Here is a 24381-nt window from a genome sequence, read left to right as displayed (position 1 = left end):
CGTAAATATAATTGTTACAGTTTCAAGTGATGTCCAGCTACAGAATTTATTTTGGGAATCCCCTTGGGAAAACGAGTTGGTGGCAAAAAAGAATTAGCGAGGTGGGATTAGAAATTTTTTTGAAAACATTTAATTTCTTCACACGGAGAATCAGCAGTTATTTTTTGAGGCTGAGCCTGATAATAAAGAACTAGGCAGATCGATCGGGAGGCATCAACAGCCTCCCAGATCTGTCTAAAAATTCATACCATTGCGAAAGCTTAATACAATTATGTAATTGTTTTATTTCTCTTTAAAAATATTTTGGACGTAAAAACATGCTTACTTTGAAAACATTTTCTTCTTACGGAGAAATAGCAATTATTGGATGAGGTTAATCAGCCTGAAATAAAGCGGTATTAGGCAAATCGATCGGGGGGCACCGACCTGTTCGTCCCAGATCTGCTTCTTCATATCATACGAAAGCCATACAATAATTGTAAAATCAGGGCTAGGCCAAACGTCAAACATTGCATAAGACGAACCAACGTTAGTGAGTTAAGTTCATGAAAAGTTCGACGTCCGGCTCAGTTAAGTTCGTCTGGATGAGTTTGGATCGCCAAACAAGTTCTATTCATCTGCTTCAGACGGATATATCGTCGGAAGATAGTCGGCGGAAAAAACGTTGATCTTCACATGCGACGAACTAAACTAAAAAAAAAATAAAATTTGTATGATAACGTATATTTAGCCTCGTTCGGGAAACCTTTTTTTACTAATCTGATTCAGTTGATTGGTTCGACGCATCGAAAGTTCGACGATCTTAAACTTATTTTAGGTCCACCCAAATTAGAGTTTGGTTCGGATCATGAAGAGTTCGACGTTTGACCTAGGCCTTTACTCATCAAAATATTTTAGACGTAAAAACGTGCTTACATATACCTCGATCTATGTAAAGTTCAACTATCTTCACTGGCCGGTTTCTGGGCAATTTTTTCCATTTTCTAACCATACAGCTAAGCTACTATGCTTAACCTCGTCCCCAGGGGTTTCTCGTCGGTGTGCAGTCACTAGTTCTCTCGATATTCTGTAAAACTGGCGTAATTTGTACCAATATCGCAAAACGTCATTCAAATCTGGTCAACGGTAGCTTGTTATATGTAGGAGAACTTTGCACGGAATTGGAGAAACATAGAAATCCGGTCTATAAACTAAAAGAGTTTTCACACAAAGTTTCGGCGGTCATATCAGGAACTTTACGATCCGAAGACTCGATGGCAGCCAAAACATCGCTTAAAAAATGAATTTACGTTCTTCCAGTTTGAATCGCGATTATTCCTACCTATTCACCCTATCAAAAGTAGGCGAGCCCCCCCCTCGAGTTGAGTTCCTAGGATCCCTATCCAAGTTAAAGAAGTGAAATTAAATTTCGTAGTCTCTTGTTAACGCCCTCCATAAAATGTAAAATTAGGCAATTTTACTTCGTAGTCATGCAAAAGAAAATGACCAAAGAAATGACCAAAAAAGGTGTGATATATGCACAAAGTTGTTTTTCTGCCTTCTAAACTATTGTTTTTTTGAATTTCTCTTTGCAATTGCGTCGTCGGATCGTAAAGTCCCAATTGGTGTTCAAAACAATGGAACGACGGCCATGTTGGTGTAACAAGACAATCCTGTGGCCGTGAGTTGAAATCTCTTTTTTTCGTCTTCTGTTCCAAAAACTTAGAATAGATGCTGGCCTCGTGAGTAAAAACACTTTATTTTAAGTGTAAGAGTTTAAGCTTTTAGCTCTGTTACTGGTTATGGCTAATTTTAGCACGAGGAAAAGCTTTATTCCGGGCAGAAAAAATCAGAATTTCTTTGAGCTCCAGATGACTTCAAAACAAAAAGAAAAATAAGATGAATTCCTAACCTGAATATGAAATGTAGATCTACCAGTGCTATTGTATTGAAGGCAAGTTGTTTTGATTTCGGTTGATACCTCATCAGCCATATTCAGGTTCAGTGTAAAGTTTAATATCTTTGACTTCTTTTGTTTCGGTATTTAATTTTTAATTTGCATTTGTTTCCACTCTGTTTGTAAGAACTTTATCATCAAATGATGTGAGACAGTTTTCTTTTACTAGATTTCAAGTCTCACGCTTATCCTGTTCCGGTGTCTTTAATTCGCAGCAGTTTTCTCACCGTTTTTAATAATTTGATCGTCAATAGGTGTTAGACACTTCTTCTTTTACCAAGTTTCAAGCCTCACGTATCCAGTTCCGGTTTCTTTTCGAATTTTGCATTAGGTACCCAGCTCGCTGCGTTTGTAATAACTTGATCATCAAAAGGTGTTAGACAATTTTCTTTAATTTCATTAGTTACCTCGCTGTTTGTAATAACTCGATCTGCAAATGGTGTTAGACGGTTATCCTTTACCAAGATTCTAGTTTTTCAGTTCAGTTGTTTCTTTTAATTTGCTTCGCGGACCTTGCTGAATCAGAATCTTTGACGGAGAGAAGGAAGAAGCTGTACGGAGCAATAAACAGATTTAGGAAAAGTATTAAATGGAGGTTTATCTGATCCCAGAACGGCTGAATCTACATTAGAAAGGACAAGACAGCTAAGTAGTTACTTGTATTCGACCATGAAGAAGATCTTGGAGAATTCAATAAGCGCTTTTAGCGTGGCTGAATTGGTCGATCCTTGTTGCCAGGTATTTTGTTTCTTTTTTTATTTTCTCTTCAATTTCGAGAAGTATTAAAGGCAACTACCACACATAAAGACTCGATTAAGACTTAATGCAATCATTGAGTGAACTTCCATTTTTAAATTTAGCTAACGAAGAAAAGAAACAGGTGCTTGGATTTATCACGCATCTAGTAACCTATTTCACTCCATGGACTTGTTCAGGACGTTATTTATAATCCAGATAAGGCGAATAAAGAGGTAGGAAATGATGAATTTATTGAATCTAGATATCACACAAACAAACTAGATCAAGAATGTACAATATCAAAAACAAAAGTTTCTCGCTTATGCATTTCAATATTCACAGCTTGTATAAAAACCCTACTTTAATAGCAATCAACCAGATGTCATAGCACTATCTGAGACAAGGCTTACTGAAGATAGCTGTCACAATATATTGCTTCCAGGTTACAAATTTTTAGGACAACACTCCAAAACTATATACAGTTTAGTCGGAGAAATGGGAGAAATAGGATTTGGGCCTAAATAAGGTGAAGGGGGAGCCGATCCCTCCTTTGAAAGTTACTTCACTGAAGTGATCCCCCTAATAACATTTGATGACTTTCGCGATCCCCCATGTCTTCATTTTCCAAACAAATTTGGTGGCCCCCCCCTCTTACTCCGTCCAAAGTTTTCAGTGATCCGCCTTTCGGGTTCCCAGTTACGACTGATGCCACTTTTGTTCTCCTAAAAATCAAGTGACCCCGCCCCCAAAATCCTCCGCCCGTCCCTCTCCCCGCCAGGCGATAAATAATGACCGGTCCCTTACCTCTGTGTAAACTTTTTTCAAAACATTTGCAATTTTCTGATTACACATCGTTCCTGTTCAAAGATATCACTGGTGAATGAAGTGTACTACACAAAGGGATTTTTTGGTGCTAAAATAAAGTTAGACACACAAACATCACACAAATCGTTAGCCAAGCAAAATGTTTATTGCACTGACTCCTTTCAGACAATACACGATGCATGGCAAATTTTATGATAACAGTCGCCTGTTTTTCAAATAGCCATCTATAATAGTCGAGTGTCTAATCCACGTTTATCTTTAGTGCTAAGTTTTTATACCAAAAAAATAGGCCGTTTCCGAGTTCCATGAAACTCTTACTTTCAAAACAAGGCTAAGAGAGAAACGTTTCATGTAAAAATGAGTTTTATTTGCATGAGAATACAAAATCATACTCATATCAATAGCGTAGCACATAGACTCGATTTGAAGCAGAGGCTTGCATGGGCAAATCGAAATGGCCTATTAGTCGTTTAGCATGGTTGTTTATTTAGTGCGATTTAAAGAAATCATCGCGGATGTGGTCATCTCTTTTGTGGTGCACATGTGGTTGAAATTCAACATGTCGCGTTATATTTAGTCTGTAGGAAACAAACAGAGGAAGTGTTATAGGGCTTGAGCGAAGATTTACTCAACTTTGCTTAATTCTTTCTTGAGGGCGCAGTTTGCGCACAGAATCAGATCGACCTAAATATATTTGATACCCCGGAGTGAAAGGCCAATAAAATGCTCATTTCTCATTACGCATTCTTTTGCATATTATCAAAATAAGGTGGTGGGGATTTCTAAAATAGCTATAATTAGTAAAAGTAGTATTTGACGCAAGTTAATACGTGCTTTTCGCGCGCGTTGGCTGGATATTAACTATCGACTTTCGAGAAGCCGAAAAGAAGCAATGAAAATAATTATTGCTTCCCATTTTCCTTTGGTTAATGTGGCAGATTTTTTACCAATAAACCAGGAGACTATGTCCAGGGACACATAAGTGCCAACAAAGTTTGGTTTCACAGTATTAAAATGGTAAGTTCGGTAATTCTTCAAACCTCAAATTCTAGGGCAAAATATCGAATATAATACCTTGTTTAGGAAAATTTATAATGTAAGCAATAAATCATCTAAGGTTTTTGCAGTATGATTTCAACACCAAGACTAATCTCACAAAGCCAAATTAAAGGAATGACATAATAAATGCCTCCAAAACCTGCAATAGTTGTCCGCCAAAAAAGGGTGGCAGAACATTCTCCAATAAAAAATCTCTGACCACTTTTATACGCAAAAGGCAAATGATAAAATATTATAAAAATGATATTAGATATGGCCTTTTTAAGAATTTGTGACGTCATGCTGTAAAGTGATGGCCGTCTTAACCGCCATCGCGAATGCTACTAAAATTCAGATCCACTAGATGGCCCTGAAATTTTAAGGTTTTTCATGCTTGACTTTTAAAATATGTTGAAATAAAGTATTTTGCAGCGTTAAATGACATTTTATGTCTTTCTTGAACAAAGAAGTGCAAAAAATAGCCTTTAAGCCTAGAAGCGGCTTGAGCTGATGTCAGTCACGAAGTAGTATGCCTAAAAAAGAGCCATTTCCTATGGAATAGACCAACAGCTTGCTAAAGGCGCAGGTTGTTGGTGTAATAAAACCAATCATTTTCCGAATATCATTATGAAACCTTATCAGGGTTGAGTGCGGGAGGCAGGCATTCCCCAGTCTTTAAGGAGACGGTTAAGAAACACTGCTAGCTGTCTGTTTTTGTAGCCTTCTACTCTACGCCAAAAAATATCGCCGTAAATCTTGTTTAGATTAAAGCAGCGATGAGTGTTGCCTAACTTAATCTTCCATTGGTTTAGGTTTCCGAAATGTGTTGGCTCTGAAAGACACTAAAATGTGAAATAATGTGCATCTTCTGCATGAAGGATATGACAGTTTTGGATTTCCTGCCGTGAAAAGTCTTTTTAGCTAATGAAACTTTTCTGCTAGCATTTTTTTCGCAAGCATATGTAAAAAAAAAGAAGAAGAATCAGAAGGTTACAATCGGATCAGATACCCTCTACAGCTTTTATTCCATGCCCCCTCTCCATATTCTTGGTTTGCAAGCACGTGACAAGGCGGCCATGTTGGTGGTCAATAAAATAACACTTTTTTGTAGTATAGAATTTACATAAAAATGAAGTTCAAATCCAAGAGGAGAGAAATGCTTTCATTGTTCTTGATCACCAACATGGCCGCCTTGACGTCACATTCAAATTAGCGATTCTGCTTTGCGAGAATTGTGAGGTCAAAGGAATTAACATATTTAAAAGTTAGAATGACAGATTACCTTGTTTCAGTTGTTTAGCCAATTCCTCTGTCGTGAAAAGCGGGTTAGCCGAGGTAACCACGCCTCCTGCTTATAATGCGCCGAAGTAAACGACTGGAAATTGTGGCGCATTTGGCAAAAACAGCGCAAATACCTCGCCCTTTTTGAAGCCTCTCTTGTTTAGCGCCGAGGCACAACGTCTGCTCAGATCTTTGAGTTGCTGCAATGAGTATGATCTACTTGTTACGCTGTCCGTCTGCAATACAAATGATATTTACAGTAGTTCAAAAACTCATTAATCATTCATAAAGAAAAAAGCAAAAGAAATTAATGTTTCATGAGGCATAGTGTAGGAGCTGCTCGTAAGGTCTCTCCTAATTGGTCGCAGGAAACAATGACATGTCATTCTCCCAAATGTTTTAGGACTATTTTGGATCAGGGAAACGCACCACTGGTGACATCTCTTCCGAACAGCTGCTACATTACCTTTTATGAGTGTATTTATTTACGTTATTTACGACCAATTTGTTGTACCATAAAAACCCCAACTCTAAATATTAGTGCAGGAATGAGTTGATCAACAACCGATCAAAAAAACACGCAGTCGTGTATTATCAGGTGTAAAAATTCTCGGCTTCGCCTCGAGTTATTAAACCTGATAATACACTCCTGCTCGTTTTTTAATAAGTACTTTAGAAATCTCGGGCATCAGCTAATAGAATAACTTTTTTATCATTATTTTAAGGGTCCTTTGATTCGTTTTGAGGATTGAACAGAATGAAAATAGAATGTTTTCTTTAAATGTAATTCCACCTGTTACTGCTAGAAATAAATAACAATTTTAAATTACTTTTTTAAAATCATTTTAAAAAGGTAAATCAAAACGTGTATACCAAGCAAATTAATTGTTTGCTGGACACTACACGTATATCCCAGCCAATCCTACAAAATGCATGACATTAACTCAAAACTGTTAACGTTCGTTAAATGAACAAAATATTAGAACTGATATAGCAGAATCAATAATATTGTTTCGCCTTCAGCCGTTGATTCAGTTTTCCACTGCTGATAGAGCATTTTACAGTTATGGATGACAACGAGGCTGGAGTTGACCTTATTTTGATTCAGCCTTTTCTTCTTTCAAATTTAAATCATGTTTTTCTTATGCTAACTAGTATTTTTCCAGCATAGTTTCCATAAGAAAACAAAGGAGGTCTGTATCAAAACAAGATCAACCTCAGCCTCACATTCATTCGAAGACTAGGTTACTAAGCCCACAACTGTGAAATGGTCTATTCATGAACTTATGAGCAACGTGTTTTGTTTAGGACCCTTGTAGTTCAGTACTTTCCTCTGAATACAGGTTTGCTTTACAGAAAATATGGTGAAAATAGCTTGGGACTTCATCAACTCGTGTTAGTTGATGTTAGCTTAATAAAGAGTGTACTCCTCAGACAGGATTAACATAGAAAATCTGCGTGTCTGTAAAGAAATCTGTGTCTACATCGATCGAATGGCCCATGGCCATGTTCTCTGTTAAATGACTAAAACAATGAGGGATCTTTATGGTAGGAGGAAGGTGCTTAGCTACTGACTCCGCTGTACCTGAACTTAAAACATTAGATTTTAAATGTCTCTTTTTCGTGTGTATTACGGCCATTTCTTTAATCAACTGTAACACTTACTATAGCGTCTCTATCTCCATACTCATCAAAATGTTGAAAGACAAACTCCGTCCATGAGAGATTATCCGGGATCTCAACATCCGGGTGTTTACTTTTAAGAACATTTGCTCCCTCCTCCTTGACCCTGTCTTCGACCAAAGTCTGCATCTGTGCTTTCGACATTTCTTTGAGCTGCCTACGAAGTATTTTTCCGCTTAGAGCCCTTGGTATCTGATCAATGAACTGCACTCCTCCTCTTAAAGCCTTGTGTGGAGCTACCCGCTCCTCAACAAATTTTTCTATTTCTTCTTCTGTAATACTTTCGTCCAGTTTTCGTACGACAAACGCCTTTGGCAGCTCACCAGCTCTAGGATCAGGAACTCCGATCACGCCAGCATCCAATATTGCTGGATGGGAAATAAGGAGATTTTCCAACTCGGCCGGGGGAACCTAGAAAGACAAAGCATCGTCACGTGTACTGAAAAAAAATTATGTAATTTAGAACAAGTTTAGATTCTTTTACTCTTTAGGGTGAAATATAGGCTGGCTCCCGCTCATAATGGTCTCCTCTCTAAATTTCTAGTTCCTGACGAACAGCAGATCCTGCCCCAAAACATAGCTCAGGACAGAACGATGGCACATACTTACAATCAAAAACAATTTTTGGCGATTTCAGCCTCATTGTCGTAGAGAAAACAAAGCACTTGATTAATACATATAACCTGACGAAGTCTCTGAAATCCTTTGTATTTGATGAGCTCCTTGAGTCGGTCAACGACAAAAAAATATTCGTCTTCGTCGTAATGTCCAATATCGCCCGTGTGTAGCCATCCATCGCTGTCAATAGTCTGCGAAGTGGCTTCTGGGTTATTCAAGTACCCTGAAGAGATTTAAAATAGGCATTAGGAGCCCTGTGGAAATCAAGATAGCCATAACGGCAGGGGCTTTCTTGAGGGAAATACAGTCCTCATATTCCCTGTTTTTTTTTAAAAAACTTGACGGCAAGAACTGGATCATGAGAGGTTCTGTGGGTATCAGTGAAGGGTCCATTATACGCATTATTTCATGCTGAACTGATCCTCTCAGCTCTGGGGCCTGTTTCTCAAAAGTCTCGATATAATTAAAGGGCCCGTAAGCTGTTGTTGTTTACATACAAGATAGAGGTATCAATAGTTTTGCATCAAACATGATAACACTACCAGTTAATAAAACAAAATGGAGTACTTCGCTAGCCAGGAGCAGCGCTCTTATTCTTTATATTTCGATTTGAATTTTTGAATTCGGGCCCTAAAAGTTACCGGCACTTTAGAGAAACGGGCCCCTGGTACCTATTCACCGTCAACCTGGGTACTTGAGAACATTATGTAACGAAAACTTTCCTTAATTTTGAAATTTTGTTGAAAAGTGGTGCTCGCCTCACACTTAGCTTCCATCAGAAAACATCAAAACGCCAATAATTTAAATGCAATAATTAACAACTTCTTTAATAGAATTGGTTGCCACAGAGCTAATTAACGTGAAAATGACAGTTTCTTTCCTCAGGTAACTCTCAAATCATTTTACAAGCCGACAATTTTCTTGCCAAAGTTTGACGCTAAAAACGAGATATTTAAGTGGTTTAAATAGTTCTTTCAGTTTATCGTATATATTTTAATTTTTCATGAGTTGAGAAGAGAGACAATACTTTTATTGTAGGCTTTTTTCTTTCAACTGCATAAGTTAAAACGTCTCACTCTTAGGATCATGTATGAAAGCCTCTCATTTCCGCATCTTACTGTTGCTTCTTACCTTTCATAACAGTAGGACCTCTTACGCAGATTTCCCCGTCTTCATTAGGGCCAAGTTCAGCCCCATTTTCAATATTGACAATCTGCAAAAACAAGATGTTTGTTAAATGATAATTCCATTTGTGGTTCATCTAAAATCATCATCATCATCATTATGCGGTATCATCATCAGCGTCGTCGTGGTCGTGGTCATCTTGGTCGTCGAAAATGATCTTAACAAATTTTGTATACTGCAGAGCAGGCGTTTTTTTAAAGAAAGCTCAGAAGTATATTTATCGCGGCCGCCATCTTGACAGCAACTGAAAAACTAAGGGAGCAGCGGCTGGCCGTCACCCTTTAACGTCCAAAATGGTGGGAGAACATATAGAATCATGATTCGCGCTGCAAAATACGCCTACTTCGCAGGCTACAAATTTTTGTGGCTTGAATGGAAGGCGATTTTGGGGTAATGTTTTTTTTTGCGATTTATATTGGGACGAATATCGCTTTCTAGGCTCGTAAGCTTGAACCAATCCATTCAGTTTTGGACCCAATTTTAAAAAGTTTTGGTACTGAAAACTGATCGAAATGGTCAAGCTAGAACAGCAAATTTCCGATCACATATCCGAAAGAAACGCTTCACCGTCAATAAAATCCGCGATCACTCAGCTTGTGAGCCAAGTTTCAGGAAATATTACGGAATAGCCGGCTTGGTTCAATGGATCGCGCCCGCCATCATCATCATCATCATCGCTGACTTAAAAAGTGAATGCTGGCTACCTTTAACTTTATGACGCTTATTCTATCTCGTTAAATTTAATTTGTATCAGAGTTCAGGAAAAGAAAAAAGAAAGTTGTCTAGTGTTCCCGTCCTCGACAAAAACGTGAAATAAGGCACTTTCACGTCGTAGTCGTGCAACAACGGCAAAGAAATGTCACAAAAAAGCGTGATGCACGTGCAAAGTTGTTGATTTGCTGATCTAAGGGCCTGTTTACATGGAGGTGGGGGACCCCAGGAAGGTGAGGTAACTCGCTTAGGTGAGGTAACCCGCCTGTCCATATAATCTCTCATTTTCATTTGACCACGTGACATGATGTAGGTGGGGTGACGCGCCACATGTTACCTCACCTATCTGGGGTCCCCCACCTCCATGTGAACAGGCCGTTAACCTAATATTAGATGCTTTTTTGCCGTTCACGTTGCCTTGGCCGTCGTCGGATCGTCATTGTCACTGTCATTGTCGTCGCATTTGTCTTCATGTCGCTTTTATGATTCTTCTGCATTGCCATTATTTTTGCCATTCCATATTAGCAAGTCACTTATTCTCACAATATATACACTTACTTTACACTCCAGATTTGGTAGCAGTAGCCCAATAGATCCGTGTTTGATGCTATCGTCGCAGGGAGAAACGTGACTAACAGGGCTAAGTTCAGTCATACCGTAACCTACCCAAAGTATAGAACATCATTTCATTGATGGGTCGCCGATTTCATCTTAATCCAAGATCAAGAAAAGAGGAGTGCTACTCATCAGCTTCAATTTAAATGGTCAAGCTTTGGGATTTCATTCACAGACTCAAAAGTTAGAAGCACTCACAGTAACAGGAACGTACTTCTCATTAGCTTTCATTTCAAAAGGTAGACTTTATGATTTCATTCTAAAACTCACAATTTAGATCCACCTCATGCAGATTGGTGAATGTTGACACTTTGTTAAATTTCAGAAAAAAAAAACAGCCCCCCAACGCTACTCGCTAATCTTTGGCATAAAATTATTTTAAAAGCTGTGGATGCGCTTGGATGGCATTATTTTTTTCAGTTACATATAAAGGGTCAATTCTCTATTTTCGCATTGCCCATCATACATTTTGTTTGCCCTCCAAATTTTAAATACGAATGTTGTTTCCCATTTCTCTTACTGGCCTTGCAAGCGTCCCAAGATAAAACTGAAAAGAATACAAACGCAAATATTTTGGGAAAAACAAAGCGTATAGAATAATCGAAAATGGTGAATTATACTTCAACTAGCCACCGAGCGAGTCATTTGCATTTTTCACTCGTTGAGGCGTTTGATATGAACTGCCAATGGTCATAAGACGAATTTGAATTTCTAAACCATAACTGCTCAAACTCGTTACCTTGTCGTAGCCACTTTATGGACGGGAGGCGGGCCATCAGGACTTTTGACAGATCTTCGCCAAGAGGCGCTGCTCCACACGAAACATCTTGCAAACTGGATAGGTCGAACTGTTCGATCAGCGGACTTTTGGCCAAAAACATCAAAGTAGAAGGCACAATGGCTGCATGGCTAACCTGAGAATTGATCACAGAGTTCTAGTGACTTCTTTTTTTAATAGCCAAAAATATGCGACAAAGACATTGAGACATTGTACTCAAATAGAGTAACTTCAGAGAACAAAACAATCCCCACCCCTTCCCTCTCTCCTCCATTCAACGAGGAGTTGTTTGCTGTTTTCTAAAGGACGCTCTAACAGGGGGGATGGGGAGGGGAAGCTTTATTTTCCCCTTTTAAAGTCAGTAAAATGTCAGAAAAGTCCTTTAGGGCAAAGTGTGTCAACTAATGTTGTCGCCGTTTCTAGGACAGGTATAAATGAATGAAACCAAGCGATATTCGAAGAAATTGTTTTTTAAAGCAATTTTTAGAGTCTAATTCAGATTGCTTATACCTTATAGTCCTGCATTATCTTGAGGAAAGACTCCGGCTCAAACTTCGCTACACAAACAACAGTTGCGCCTTTCAGCAAAGCACACGACAAAGATGTCATCTGTCCAAAAGCGTGAAAAAAGGGCAACAGCCCAAGAACGACTGGGTTTTCATTTAACAAATAAAAACGTTCATGAAGGGCAATAGATGCATCTGCAATCAGATTAAAATGAGTCAGCATGACTCCTTTCGGAGAACCCGTTGTTCCACTGGAGTAGGCTAGGCAGGCGATGTCATTCTTTGGGTCGAATTGCACATCTTCTTGAAAGTCTTCACCATCGTCTTGGAGAAGGGCCGAGAACGGCTCGCAGCCGTCGGCTTCCCCGACAACAAACACAGTTTCTATACCGACTTTTGAAGCGCTTTGTTTCACCTTTTCAGCAAACAAAGGTATTGTTATAATATGTTGGGCGGTTGCATCTTTCAGCTGATGCGCTATTTCGTCCTCTGTGTACAAAGGATTCATTGTTGTTACTGTTCCTCCAATCAAAATGACACCGTAATATATTATGGGATATTCCGGGATGTTAGGCAGCAAAATGGCGAAGACATTGCCCTTTTTGAACCCTCTTTTCGTAAGAGCTGAGCCGCACTTTTTTGTTAGCACTGTTAGTTGCTGGAATGTGTATGAACGACCAGTTGGACCGTCGGCCTAAGAGATAGAAAGCAGCAATTAATACCAAGAATCTAATAAATTATTAAAAGTACTTTTGCAGGAGGAAAATAAGGTGCAAAAGATCTCAGCATATTTACTTGGTCGAATGTGATTGGTTACCATTTTGCTTAGAGCACTACTGATATTCAGATGGTGACAATTCTTTGCGTCAAACACTAATGAAATTAAATTTACATATTGTTTCCTAATTATTAAACATGAAACTAGGTTGGAAAAAAAATCTTGACGTTAATGGTTGGCAAAGGTTATGTTCATACTATACTGGGTAGCTTGTCGTGGCGCCATAAAAACTATCCAGTAATAATGTAAACATCTATTCGATATGTGACTCTCCACTTTAGAGATCGGGGCGCCGTAGTTTCGCTACTTCACAGAAATCGCGCCGCCACAACCGTTCTTATGTGTTTTAAGGGCCAACATAGACCTGGAACTAGGTAAGGTGGCCACGTTTTTTGCGTGCGTGGGATTTCCGGCGACTTTAGTGGGTACCCAGCACACTTGCTTATAGCATGCAAATACAGTAATAGCCCTGATTTGCACAAGAAAGCAACAAACTGAAGGATTCTGGTGGTTGTCCTAAAATAACATGCAATTGTCCCGTGTTATTTTTTTGCTACCATTTATCATTTCCTCTTATTGTGGTTGCAAAAAAAAATCACTTACAAATGTTCAAAGGAAATTTATGAATCATAGATTAGAATGCAGTATATATTGCAGTGCCTAATACATTTATATTTAAATCAATAACAACAACTCACGCTGTAAAAGTCATGTTGGGTCTTTTTGAAAAAATCAAAACGTTTGAAAGAAGAAATTATTATAAAACTCCATATTAAATGTTCTATTTATGCAAGGAATGTTTGAAGAGCGATTTAAGTTTTTATCGACTTAGGGATTTGACTCAGTGTCCCATTCACAACCCTGATCCTTAAGTTAAACCATCCATGAGTGGAATAAATGATAAATACTATTGATGTCTGCTAACCCACATATGAAATTGTATTCTGCTGGGCAATATTTAAAAATTATTCTCCCAGGACTTTGTGTGAATTACGTTATCTTCTCCTGGCCCCAGTTGTTCAAAATATGGATAGCGCTACCCACCGCCGGGATAAATCACTATCCAACGGATAAGTGTTAAGCTAACTAACTGCGCTATCCAGTGATAGCGATTTATCTGGTGGATAGCGCTATTCACCTTTTGAACAACTGGGGCCTGCACAAAATGGCCCATGCACAACAACTAATGCTCAGGTAAGAGGAATACTATTCATTCTCAAATGCAAAGCCTTCAACCGATGCTTTTTTAAGCGATATTTCCCAGATAACCCTACAAAACTCGAAAACAAACAAACAAACAAACAAACACAACACTCCGACTTTTTCAAGTTTCATTTTTTTTCCAATTGTTAGTCAAAGATACAATTAAAGCCGGACCGGGTTACTTAAAGTGGATTTCTTTCATGGCCAAAAACGTCAGCTGGGTTTTTACTAATTTAATGTAGTTTGTTCTTCATCGTAGTGTTACGGCCCCTAGGAAAGTTCATTTTAAATCTTTTTGAAGCAGCTGTGTAAAAGATGTTAAGCCTTTCTTTAGCAGAAATCAGACAGGCAGGCCCCGTCCACAGGTATCCGGACATTTTTGAAAATGACATTTCTTTCTCCTCGTTTTCAAGAAAAATACGCGTCCACACGTAGCGTGTTCGAATTGTTTTCGCCCGCCCATACGAAAACGCTAAACACAGGAAATACGATTGCATCCCTCACAGAGCATGGGTAATGCTTGTAGTAAATGATGTATTACATCATCGTATTCGAAAACCTTCGTTTTCTTCCATCCACTCGCAAAAAAGTGGCCAGCGTTTTTAAAAAAATCTATGGAGAACGTTTTTGAATAGATGTGCTTTCGGTGACCATTTTCACCGGATAAGTGTGGACGGTAGGCCAATCTGGAGAAAAAATTTCCGTTTTCAAACAAAAACGCATACGTTTGGACGGGGCCGCAGTTAAAAAGAATAAACATTGCAGGACAAAACGAACGATGCGTATTGTCATGGTAACCTAAGGACAGAAGGTGAGACAAACAGTAATTAGCACTTTGGGCATTGAGTCACGATATTTTTGACACCAATTAACGATTATTAAACTTAACTGAACTTTACAGCGAAACGCGGTATTACACGCAATAACACATACACAGGTCGTAGCCCTCAGTTACAATTAAATTGATCGATGGTTTGTTGAAAATACCATAATATGCAATTGCCAATTGATGTGGGATTGACTAATTCGCTCAATTTAAATGTCAAATGTATTAATATTTGTTGAAGTCGTGACTTTTTGTAGCACGTTGAAGTACTGATTTCTACGTCTTTACGTTTTCGAGCAGTTAAACATCTATATGAGAAAGACGTGAGAATCCTGCTCGACTCTGAAAAACAACATCTTAAAGCAAATTTGTTCCTCTTGGATGAAGAAAGAAGCTCATCTGTACTTACTATTGCGGTCTTGTCACCGTATTGTTCAAAGTTCTGAAACACGAACTGTGGCCAAGAGAGGTTTTCTGGGATGTCAACATCAGCGATTTTACTCTTTAGACCCATTATGGCGAGCAAATTGTAACGGTTGAACTTGACAACATGAGCGAATCGATGCAAGGAATTAATACAGCAGTTGCTGGTTTTATGTCGTAATCCTAATGAAGCGTGACTTTATTTCGCACGTCTATTGGGTGTTTGCTTGTTCTCGATTATTTGTTCTTTTTGAGGCTGATAGCTTTCAATTATGCACAAAGAAAACTCTTTGTTTAAAATCAATTTCGCTCACCACTGATCAGCATCCCATAAAGGCAGGCCGCAGGAACCGAGAGAAATTGGTAATTGTACATTTTGGTCGCCCTCAACAACAAAAACAACATAAATAAACAAAATTAATGAATTTTACTTCGAGCTAGCAAGTTCTGAAAAAATGCAAGACGCTTGCAACGGTACAAGTTTTTCCGGATTCGTGCACAAAAAAAAAAAGAATGATAACGGATAATGACCATAGAAATTTCAATAGAATAAAAATGGATAACTGAAACCTTAAAACAGGTCCTTAGAAGCTCCTTGCGAACTTGCTAGATTTTGCGATGGCTCGTCTGCGACTGCTTTTTGAATTTAAATGAATAATGTTTAAACATTTTGTATCATTTAAAACATCACGGCTAAACCATTGTTTACTGAAGGCAGCAGAAGTTGGTGTACAAGAAATGATATTTATTTACCTTTTCTGCAACAGACTCAGACTTGACAGACTCATTAGCCTTTCATGGGTCAGTTCTTTGGAACTCATAATTATAGCATAACTAAACTTAATTTTAAGGAAATAAGAGCACGACTTATTGCCCTAACATCTCGGTACAGTGAAAGCGATTCAGTATTAAAAGGAAAATCAATATTTTAGATCTTAGATTTTACCTTTTGTTCTTAGCCATCCCATTAAATATTTCATATGTATATATATGTCAAAACCACCTCACAAAAGTTTTAGCCAGTTTAAATCACATCGTGTCAAAATAAAGGCTTAACATGTTGAGTTATATGTTATGTTAATCCATAAACGGTTTAACGTTCATTTTGACCGGGAACCCGAAAGGGTGACCATGCTAGTGGGGAGTATTAAAATGTAAGTACACCAAATTTTTAATGTTATTTTTGCCACAATAGCCCTTTAAAGTTGAAAATAAGCTGATGCTCCTTGAACTGGAAAAGGGAAATGTTGCAAAATAAAAAGAAATTAGGATGGAATAAAACTCTATTTCAGTCTCGCTGCTTATCGGTTAAAATGTCACAAAGGTGGGGAGGGGGGCACCTCAGGACCCCCCCTAGCTACGCCCCTGCGTTGATAGAAGGTAGCAAAAAGAGCAGTATTCAGTAACAAATAAACTTTATTTCCGAGCCGAACAAATTAAACCTGCAGTCATTCAGAGACACAATGATCCAAAAGACAGATGGTTAACGTCATAATATCATGTTAATTTTACAGTCGATAATCTGTCGATAATCTAACCGCTCTTTCAAGAAAAGGCATTAAAAGGAAATGACGCAAGCTGTGGGTTTAAAAGTCTGAAATAAAGGAAATAAGATGAACAAAGAATGAAATTAGCATAATTATGGCGGCGTAAATGTCTACGCCAGTTAGTTGCACCTGGTAGTGACCAACTCGAAAACCTAAGTTCCTTTGGTCACTGCGCACATTTCACCTTTCATGACTTATGTAATTAATTTTTTCTTCTATTTTTTGTTGCTTTTGTAATGCATTGTAATTTCTGTTTTAATCTCTTGTCAGATAGTGCAAAAAACACAAAATCTGAAATCTGAAAGAAGGGTGTTGTAAAGTTCGAAATGAAGTCAGCATGTAAATGAAAAATTTCTTACTAAAGTTATTTCCCTGAATTGTGGTATGTTATGAAACTCGGATGATCTAAAACTGAAACCAGGTAATACTGACATTTTCCCCCGATCATCTCAAAAAGTGCCTCCTCCCCGCGCCCCGCGCCCCGCGCCTCGCGGCCCGAGCCCCAATCCCTCTCCGAAGTCCCTGTATTCCAAAAATAAATTATATACATAAAAGACACAGATATTTATAGCCAAGCAAAAGTCTTTATTGCATTTTTTGAAAACAATATTCACTATGCATGACAATTTTATAATAGTCGTTTATCTAATCTACGATTTAAGCATAGAACTTTTCGGGAATATGGTTATTTTTGCGGTTGAGGAGGCAATATTCAAAAATTGGGGTCATCATCAGATGAATCACCGCCGTCATCATCATCGTCAGGTGATCTGTGGGTAGAAAAGATGTTAATATTTTAACTTTATTTGTACAACTTAGTCTAGTCGAGGCGGTATCTCTACTGGTTGAACTCTCGTTTTCCTTTTCGAGCAATCGTTTCTAACTGAAATTGATATCACTATCTCAACCACCACTACCACCACCACCACCACCATCATCATCATTAGGGAGCTTAAGCAACAACGACGGCGACTGCTACGAGAACGTCACTTAAAAAGTGAATTCGCCCTGCCTCGAACTTTTTCGCGCTTATTCCATCTCGTTTAATTCGACAAATGTTGGCAATTTCTTTTTGAGTTGAATTCTAAAGGACTTAATCAAAGTTCAGGAAAAGAAAAAGAAAGTTGTTGTCCGTTTTCCCGTCTTCGACGAAACGTGAAGTTAGGCACTTTCACGTTGTAGTCGTGCAATGACGGCTAAGAAATGTACAAAAAAGCGTGATGCACGTGCAAAGTTGTTTTTTTGCCAATCTAACCCTATTGCTTTTTTGCCGGTCTCGTTGCCTTGCCGTTGCTTAAGCTCCCTGTTATCATCATCAGCCATCGTCGTCGTCGTCGTCGTCGTCGTCGTCGTCATCATCATCAACGACATCATCATCATCATCATCATCAGCAGCAGCATAACAATCAAAATCTTGATCAATCATGATATAATCATAATCCTAATTCCAATGCTTGTCCTAATCATAATTAACCACACGATCACAATGCGGTTAGATCAGGAAAATATGCATGGTAACATGGTACTATCATTATAGGCAAATTACCAAATCGACAACAATTTTACATGGTCTGTACTCCTATCGATCATAGCTTTCGACCAATCAGGGCGTGAAAAGTCGTTCAGTTGTTGTAAAAAAAAACTTACCCTGAGTCCCGATGTGGCGTTATCCATGGCGTAAGACTAACCGTTGGCAAGGCGTTGCAAGGTGTCTTTGAGCTTGACGGCTTCAGCACCGTCGGGTTAATATTCGAGATTTTGTCGGCATTGTCGCAGAGTATCTTGGCAAACGTTGTTTTCCTGATCTCACGTAGCATGGCAGCATTGAAAGCCGTTCGATCGGTGTTCAAGCTTGGGTCTGGAGCATTTTCGTGCCAAAAACGATCTCCGATTCTGAGGCGCTGGAACTGCTCGGTTATAATGCATTGAAAAGTTGGTCCCAGGGCTTCTGACCCTTTATTTGCTTCCAGCATTCCTAAGAATTGAGAAGCAAATTAAGTCTACTTACTGGATGCAAATAAGAATATTATTGTGAAAGGAAATAAAAAAAACAAGTTAAGGCAACAGCGAAAAAAGTACATTGGCTGAAGTGGCTCCCGAGCACTCTTATACACTAACGGAAATATACTATTGCAAGGTAAACCATCTGTGCTGAATTTTCTTCTTCAGATTTATTTAAACACGGTGTACGATTGATAACTCCTCTAGAGTTTAGAACACAGGAAAGTTATTAAAGCAGGTTGAATATAGTCTGAAATGCCTCAAAATGACTGATGACACACTAATTATGAACCAAGGATGGAGATCAAAGAAATCTTCTATAAACTTTCTCTCTTAGTACAGTTTTAAACCCGTCTCAACTAGAGATAAATTAACCCAGAAACCCAAAATTTGGCCACTTCCATCTTACAACGCAATACAGAAATACGTCCTTCTCTTATTAGCGAGTTTCGGATTACTATATCATGGCAATTTTACGCTTTTACACTACATTAGTACGTCATGAATATATTATCGGTTAACTTTTAAATCTATGGGCAAAATCCTATGGCCTTGGCATTCGAACGAACCCTATCGACACTCAGCAAACGTTTGCATAATTATACCATTTTATTTCGTCGAATTTTTTAGTGATTTTTTTTTTCTAGGACCGACTATCATGAGTGACAGAGTTAGAACCAATACTTTATCTTTTTTTACTGGTTGGTTATGCCATTTTGCCACTCTGTTTGGTGCGAAATTTACCGGTCGAAAATTCTACCGATGGCGTCATGACAATTACCAATAGGACAGTGCAGTGAGTGATATTTCACGCCGCTCCCGACACAGCCTGTATGTTAATCGATTTATTTCCGTTTCTTCTTACTTCTTGACGTTCCCCCGAAATGCTATACGAGGTCCTGCGATTCACATATTTCTAGTAACTGAATATGATTCAAATCCATTCAGGCGAAACAAGTCGACCTCAAGACTTCGTCGCTCGCTAGGTCGCTGCGCGACCTCGCTTCGCTCACTTTTAACGACTTATGAGAGGTCGACTTGTAGCAAGTCTACCAAAAAGTGTAAGCTCTGTATCACTCACCTCCAACGAACAAGTCAATATCACGCACGTTTCTGTAAACCTTCCTCAAATTTGCAACGTCTTCTGCTTTAAAGCCAGCCTTTTTTCTCAAATCGTTGAAACTTTTCACTTTTGACAGTCCGCATAACTTCAGGTTACGATACTTAGTGTATCCCGGAACTCCACGTTCACGCCCTCTTTGAATATTGATGCTGATTAAATCAGACAGATCGCCTTCGCCACGACGGAGCTCTTCTTGTACGGAACTCGAAAATCTCCTTAAAAAATAAAACAGTATATAAAATTAATTGGCTAAAATTTAAAGAAATGCGATTACGACTCCTCTGTATAGACTTCAGACATGAAAGATTCATGTGTCTTAAAAGACTTGGCTGAACCACAATTTTAGTTGATTTTGACTTCAAGTAGAACCATTTCTCTCAGCTTTTTGAAACTTGGCAAGCAGTTTTATATCCACGCTTGCATTTATCTGATGAACGTTTCCTTGGTCAACCAAAGTCACGTGACTCACATTCACCTCGTAATGGGCAAAATGTTCAAAGAAATGACAAATATGTATATTAGCCAAACTGCATTTGCCTTATTTCATCGTTTTTTTATGGCTCTAAGCAAGGGCTTTTGCCGCCTTGTAAGGAATTTCCATACAGTTTTTCGGAGACGATACCGATATTTTTCAATCAGATCAATCAAAATGTCTATTTTGTTTTTGTTTTGACATTTTTAAAGTACGCACGTGCCTTCTGGCCTATACATAAGATACGCCCTAGAAAGGGGACCTCGTAGTGGGTTGAACTCAACAGTTCAATTCTGGCCAATGTGTTGCTGGTACGCTAAAGAATGAATCTATTTTCGTATTTTTCGTTTTTTAAAATAGCAAATCAAGTAAATTTGAGATCAAAAAACTCCGTTGGAAAACAATCGATGGCAAAATTAGTTGAGAAACTTTGGCCCTAAAGTACCTCTCTGGCGTTTTGGCAACTTAAAAAAGGGGAAAATAAAGCTTTCTCTCCCCCACCCTCTCCACGCTATGTTGTGCCGCTGTTCGAGCTACTTGCACAAACAACAAAAACCCCACTTCGAATGGATGGGAGGAGTGTGGATTGTTTTGTTTTCTTAAGTTCCCCCCATTTCAGGACAACACCTTGACAATTTTCTCGCCGATTGAAAATATCCTAATTAAATTAAAACAAATTCTATGGATTTACGAATGATCCCTTTGACTGTAAGTTCGTTCACTCACCCATCAATTTTCCCTGAAGGGTCTTGTGTTAAGCCCCGCAAGATAGCATCTATACCTCCTTGATTGCTCTCGTACAAGTACTGTGGATTACCAAAGTCCAATACAGGAATAGGCAGAAACTCTTTTTTACCATTTTCACGCAATCGTCTAAAAATCTCCTGAACCAAACTGTGGCCAAATCGGTAAGCCGCCACGGAAAAGCCATTTGTCATTTGAGCATTAACTCTTTTGTTGTAGCCTGTGAAAAACCTTCCTCCCTCAAGTAACCTGAGACCAAATCTTTTTATCTAAAATATGAGGAAAAAGGAAGCAATAAGAAAGGGTTATCGTTATAATTATGTGCAAGATATATCAAGCTGATCAGGTTCAGGCCGGTGTGGGAGTCTTGTAAGACTTGTGACCTTGAATAATTTCATACGGCTGCAACAGATCCTGTTGTGTAGTTAGACGTGCTACTTAGTCTGCAACTAGTAGTTACATTGCAGTCCTGAGTACATGTTTTTAGCAGGCACATTGTAAATAAAAAAAGATCTGTTCTAGCCCTAAAAATGGGGGCATTTCGGTGAGTAGCCATTCTTTGGTTCTAATTTGGCTCCCTCTATCGGGGTTAATCAGACTTTGTCCTGCAGGGCCAATAGCACTTTGGGCTGATCTTTTCAATGAACAGTGCAAAATTTACAAAAACCTTTCAATCAGCATGCATATTAATCCTTAGTTTTCTGACGAAGTTCCTTAGACATAATCTTAATAACACAGAAATTTCACATGAGGGACATGTGAAATTGTAAACTCTTCTGATAATAGTCGAACTCTTTTAACACAAAGAAACAGCCTTTCTAAATGAAGTTTTATTTCGTAAACTGCCTTAGTGTAGGTTCATGCATTTTCTGTGTGAAAAAGAAAGCATTTCTAAGTGAGGACAACGCATTTACCAGAACAAAGGAAATTGCTTTCCGCCTTTCTCGGATCGGCATTATTTAAGTCGCCCCTTGCGTGTATCCGAGAAATATTTTCCTCGTGGAATCCAGAATCTGGGAAAATATGTTGCTTGTGGAATCCTAGCCTGCGTAGCAAGCGTTTCTGTACGGTTTAGGACCAAAGAATGAGGAACAAGAGTCAAAGACCGCGCGAAAAATGGCGCAAGTAAAAGAGCGAGGAGGGGTTGGGGAAGAAAGGAAGGAAACTTTCCTTCTTTTCCTTAAACCTTCCTTCCCCTTCCCCTCACCCTCTTTTATTTTTTGGTTCTCGTTTCATTTCGTTTTCATTTTCATTTCTCGCGCGGTCAAAACCGAAAATCCCTTTCCACGGTCTTTTTTTTGCTCCGAAACCAAACGGAAACGCTTGTTACGCAGGCTAGTCAGGAATCCGGAATCCTGGGTTTTGGAATCCAGAATACAGTTCAAGGAATCCGAAATCCCACTAACGATCGAAATCCAGAGTCCAACTTCCACTGACAAAGACTGGAATCCAGTACATGGAATCCGCAATCCACTGCGTGGGGTCCAGAATCCAAGACTGTCTTGGATTCCCTCGACATGGGGCGACTTAAGTATACTGACATTCCACTTACCACTTCAGGACTCAAAATCAATGGCAGGAATTCTTTGTACGTTATCACTTGCAGTTGTGCCCCGATGATTCTTCTGGTTTCCTGATAAATTCTCTCGTCGTCCCAATTGTTATTATTGTTGTTGTTGCGTAAAAATGTTGCTATCCGGTTGTGGTGGCGCACGAAGATGGTGTGGACTGAATTGAGCCCTGCGGGAAAAAGAGATCAAATTAAACGTTGAGTTCCTGAACTATCCTTATGATTTTGGTGGCTAATTCTTGGAAAATGTTTGGAGGTTTTGACATTAACCATTTGTAAAATATGACAGCGATTCCCCTCAGTGCTACGTAAGGATATCAATACTGGACCAACGTGTTTGATCTTTTTGAACGCCTTGTTTGGTGGTGTTTGACGATATTGGATCAGGTTCAAATGCTTTTTAGAACTTAGTTGATTAAAAGGAATTCAAGAATTTCCGTTGAGTATTAATATGTCAAAAAAATCCTGGAAGCACCAACGCGCCGATTTACGACCTTATTTATGTCTTTATTTATTGTTGTTGTTTTCTAGCCAAAAGGGTACTCCTAAAAACGTTCGAGAGGGGGCGTTCGGCATGTTTCATGTAACCCTTATCCTATTTCAGAAAAAAATAAGTGACCTTATTTTCTCCTGCCCTAATTTAACCCTGAACCGGTGTTCACAAGAGACAGATGATAGACCCTGGTTTAAGAGGAGAAAAAACATAACCTTAAAACATCCCTGCGGTTAAAATCGGCAATTAATTTCAGGATAAAAAAGGTCAGATGCCACACGCTTTGGTGCCCTACACACAAATACAGCTTATATAAGGGAGCGCCCCCGTTGCTCCTCGGCAGGCTAGGAGCAACAGCGGTGTACTAAACAAAGGGTAGGAATCAGCGAAATTCTCTACCCTCACAGTCCAAGTCGGGATGAATAGGGGTTTATAATAGAGCTTTAACGTTACAACGAGCGTTCCTACCTTGGTTCTCATTGTTTCGTATATCTCCTGACAGAAAGCACGGTCTGATCGGATCTAGTGATGGACAGAATTCTTCGGAATCTTTTGGTTGCGGAGGCAGCAAATTGGCAAGCCCCATACCATCTGGATGTGGGAGGTCTTTTAGTAGGCCGTTTTCGGCGCGAAGAGATTTAGCAAGTTTCTCAGTTGATCCGTAAACGTTGGAAGCGTCAATAAAAGCCGTTAGGGTGTTTGTATGCTCTCGAACGGCCAGTTTGCAGAAGGAGGTCGGTTTTACAGGAGCATCCCTCTCCATTTCGATAAAAGCGACGCCCCGTTTCCTGAATGTTGCATCGTCTTTGGGAATTTCAATGTTGATGCACTCTGGATCTTTGGTGGGTGGTTCGCAGTTAAGGTTCTTAATCGCCGCTAGTGTTGTGTCGTGGTCCATAAACTGTCCAAAGTTCATGGCTAGGTGGGAAAGTTGGGTGGAATTGGGATTTGCTCGATCTGCGTTGCTGCCATGAACCATCCTACTTACGTCGCGCGCGTTGGGAAGCTCTCTGCCACATGCCGCTCGGCGAAGAGTTGAGATGCCATCTCCATAATCAGCAGGTATAAGTCTATTGAATGGTGTATTGATTGCCCCGAAGGAAGGATTTCGTAGGTTGTTACAAGTTCCATCAATGGTGCGGAATATAGAATTTGGATCACACGTTATTTCTGTGGCAGGCACGTCGTTAACATCAATCCCTTCAGCGACGATTCTTCTTTTGCAGAGCATCTCGCGCCTCCTCCTTTAAGGCAGACAAAAAAATATTTATCTACCCAAAAATAAAG

General features: G+C 39.1%; 2 protein-coding genes across 2 annotated transcripts; both read right to left on the bottom strand.

Annotated features, from left to right (window-relative positions):
• Window positions 1-5889: 5889 nt before the first annotated feature.
• On the bottom strand, window positions 5890-15391 carry LOC140944580 (uncharacterized). The gene is made up of 8 exons (XM_073393702.1): window positions 15131-15391; window positions 11919-12608; window positions 11370-11544; window positions 10574-10677; window positions 9251-9332; window positions 8185-8342; window positions 7484-7912; window positions 5890-6054 (listed from the first exon to the last, which is right to left on the bottom strand). Exons 1-8 carry the CDS (start codon window positions 15233-15235, stop codon window positions 5890-5892), a joined length of 1908 nt encoding a protein of 635 aa, XP_073249803.1. The 5' UTR covers window positions 15236-15391.
• Window positions 15392-17310: 1919 nt separating this feature from the next.
• Window positions 17311-24333, bottom strand: LOC140942601 (peroxidasin homolog pxn-2-like). Its single transcript, XM_073391522.1, has 6 exons — window positions 23563-24333; window positions 22584-22771; window positions 21014-21300; window positions 19774-20030; window positions 18339-18666; window positions 17311-17461 (listed from the first exon to the last, which is right to left on the bottom strand). The coding sequence occupies exons 1-6, from the start codon at window positions 24323-24325 to the stop codon at window positions 17404-17406; spliced, it is 1881 nt and encodes a 626-aa protein (XP_073247623.1). The 5' UTR covers window positions 24326-24333; the 3' UTR covers window positions 17311-17403.
• Window positions 24334-24381: the final 48 nt, after the last annotated feature.

Source organism: Porites lutea, chromosome 7, assembly GCF_958299795.1.
Source record: "Porites lutea chromosome 7, jaPorLute2.1, whole genome shotgun sequence".
Lineage (NCBI taxonomy): Eukaryota > Metazoa > Cnidaria > Anthozoa > Scleractinia > Poritidae > Porites > Porites lutea.
This window is presented reverse-complemented; position numbering and strand designations above follow the sequence as displayed.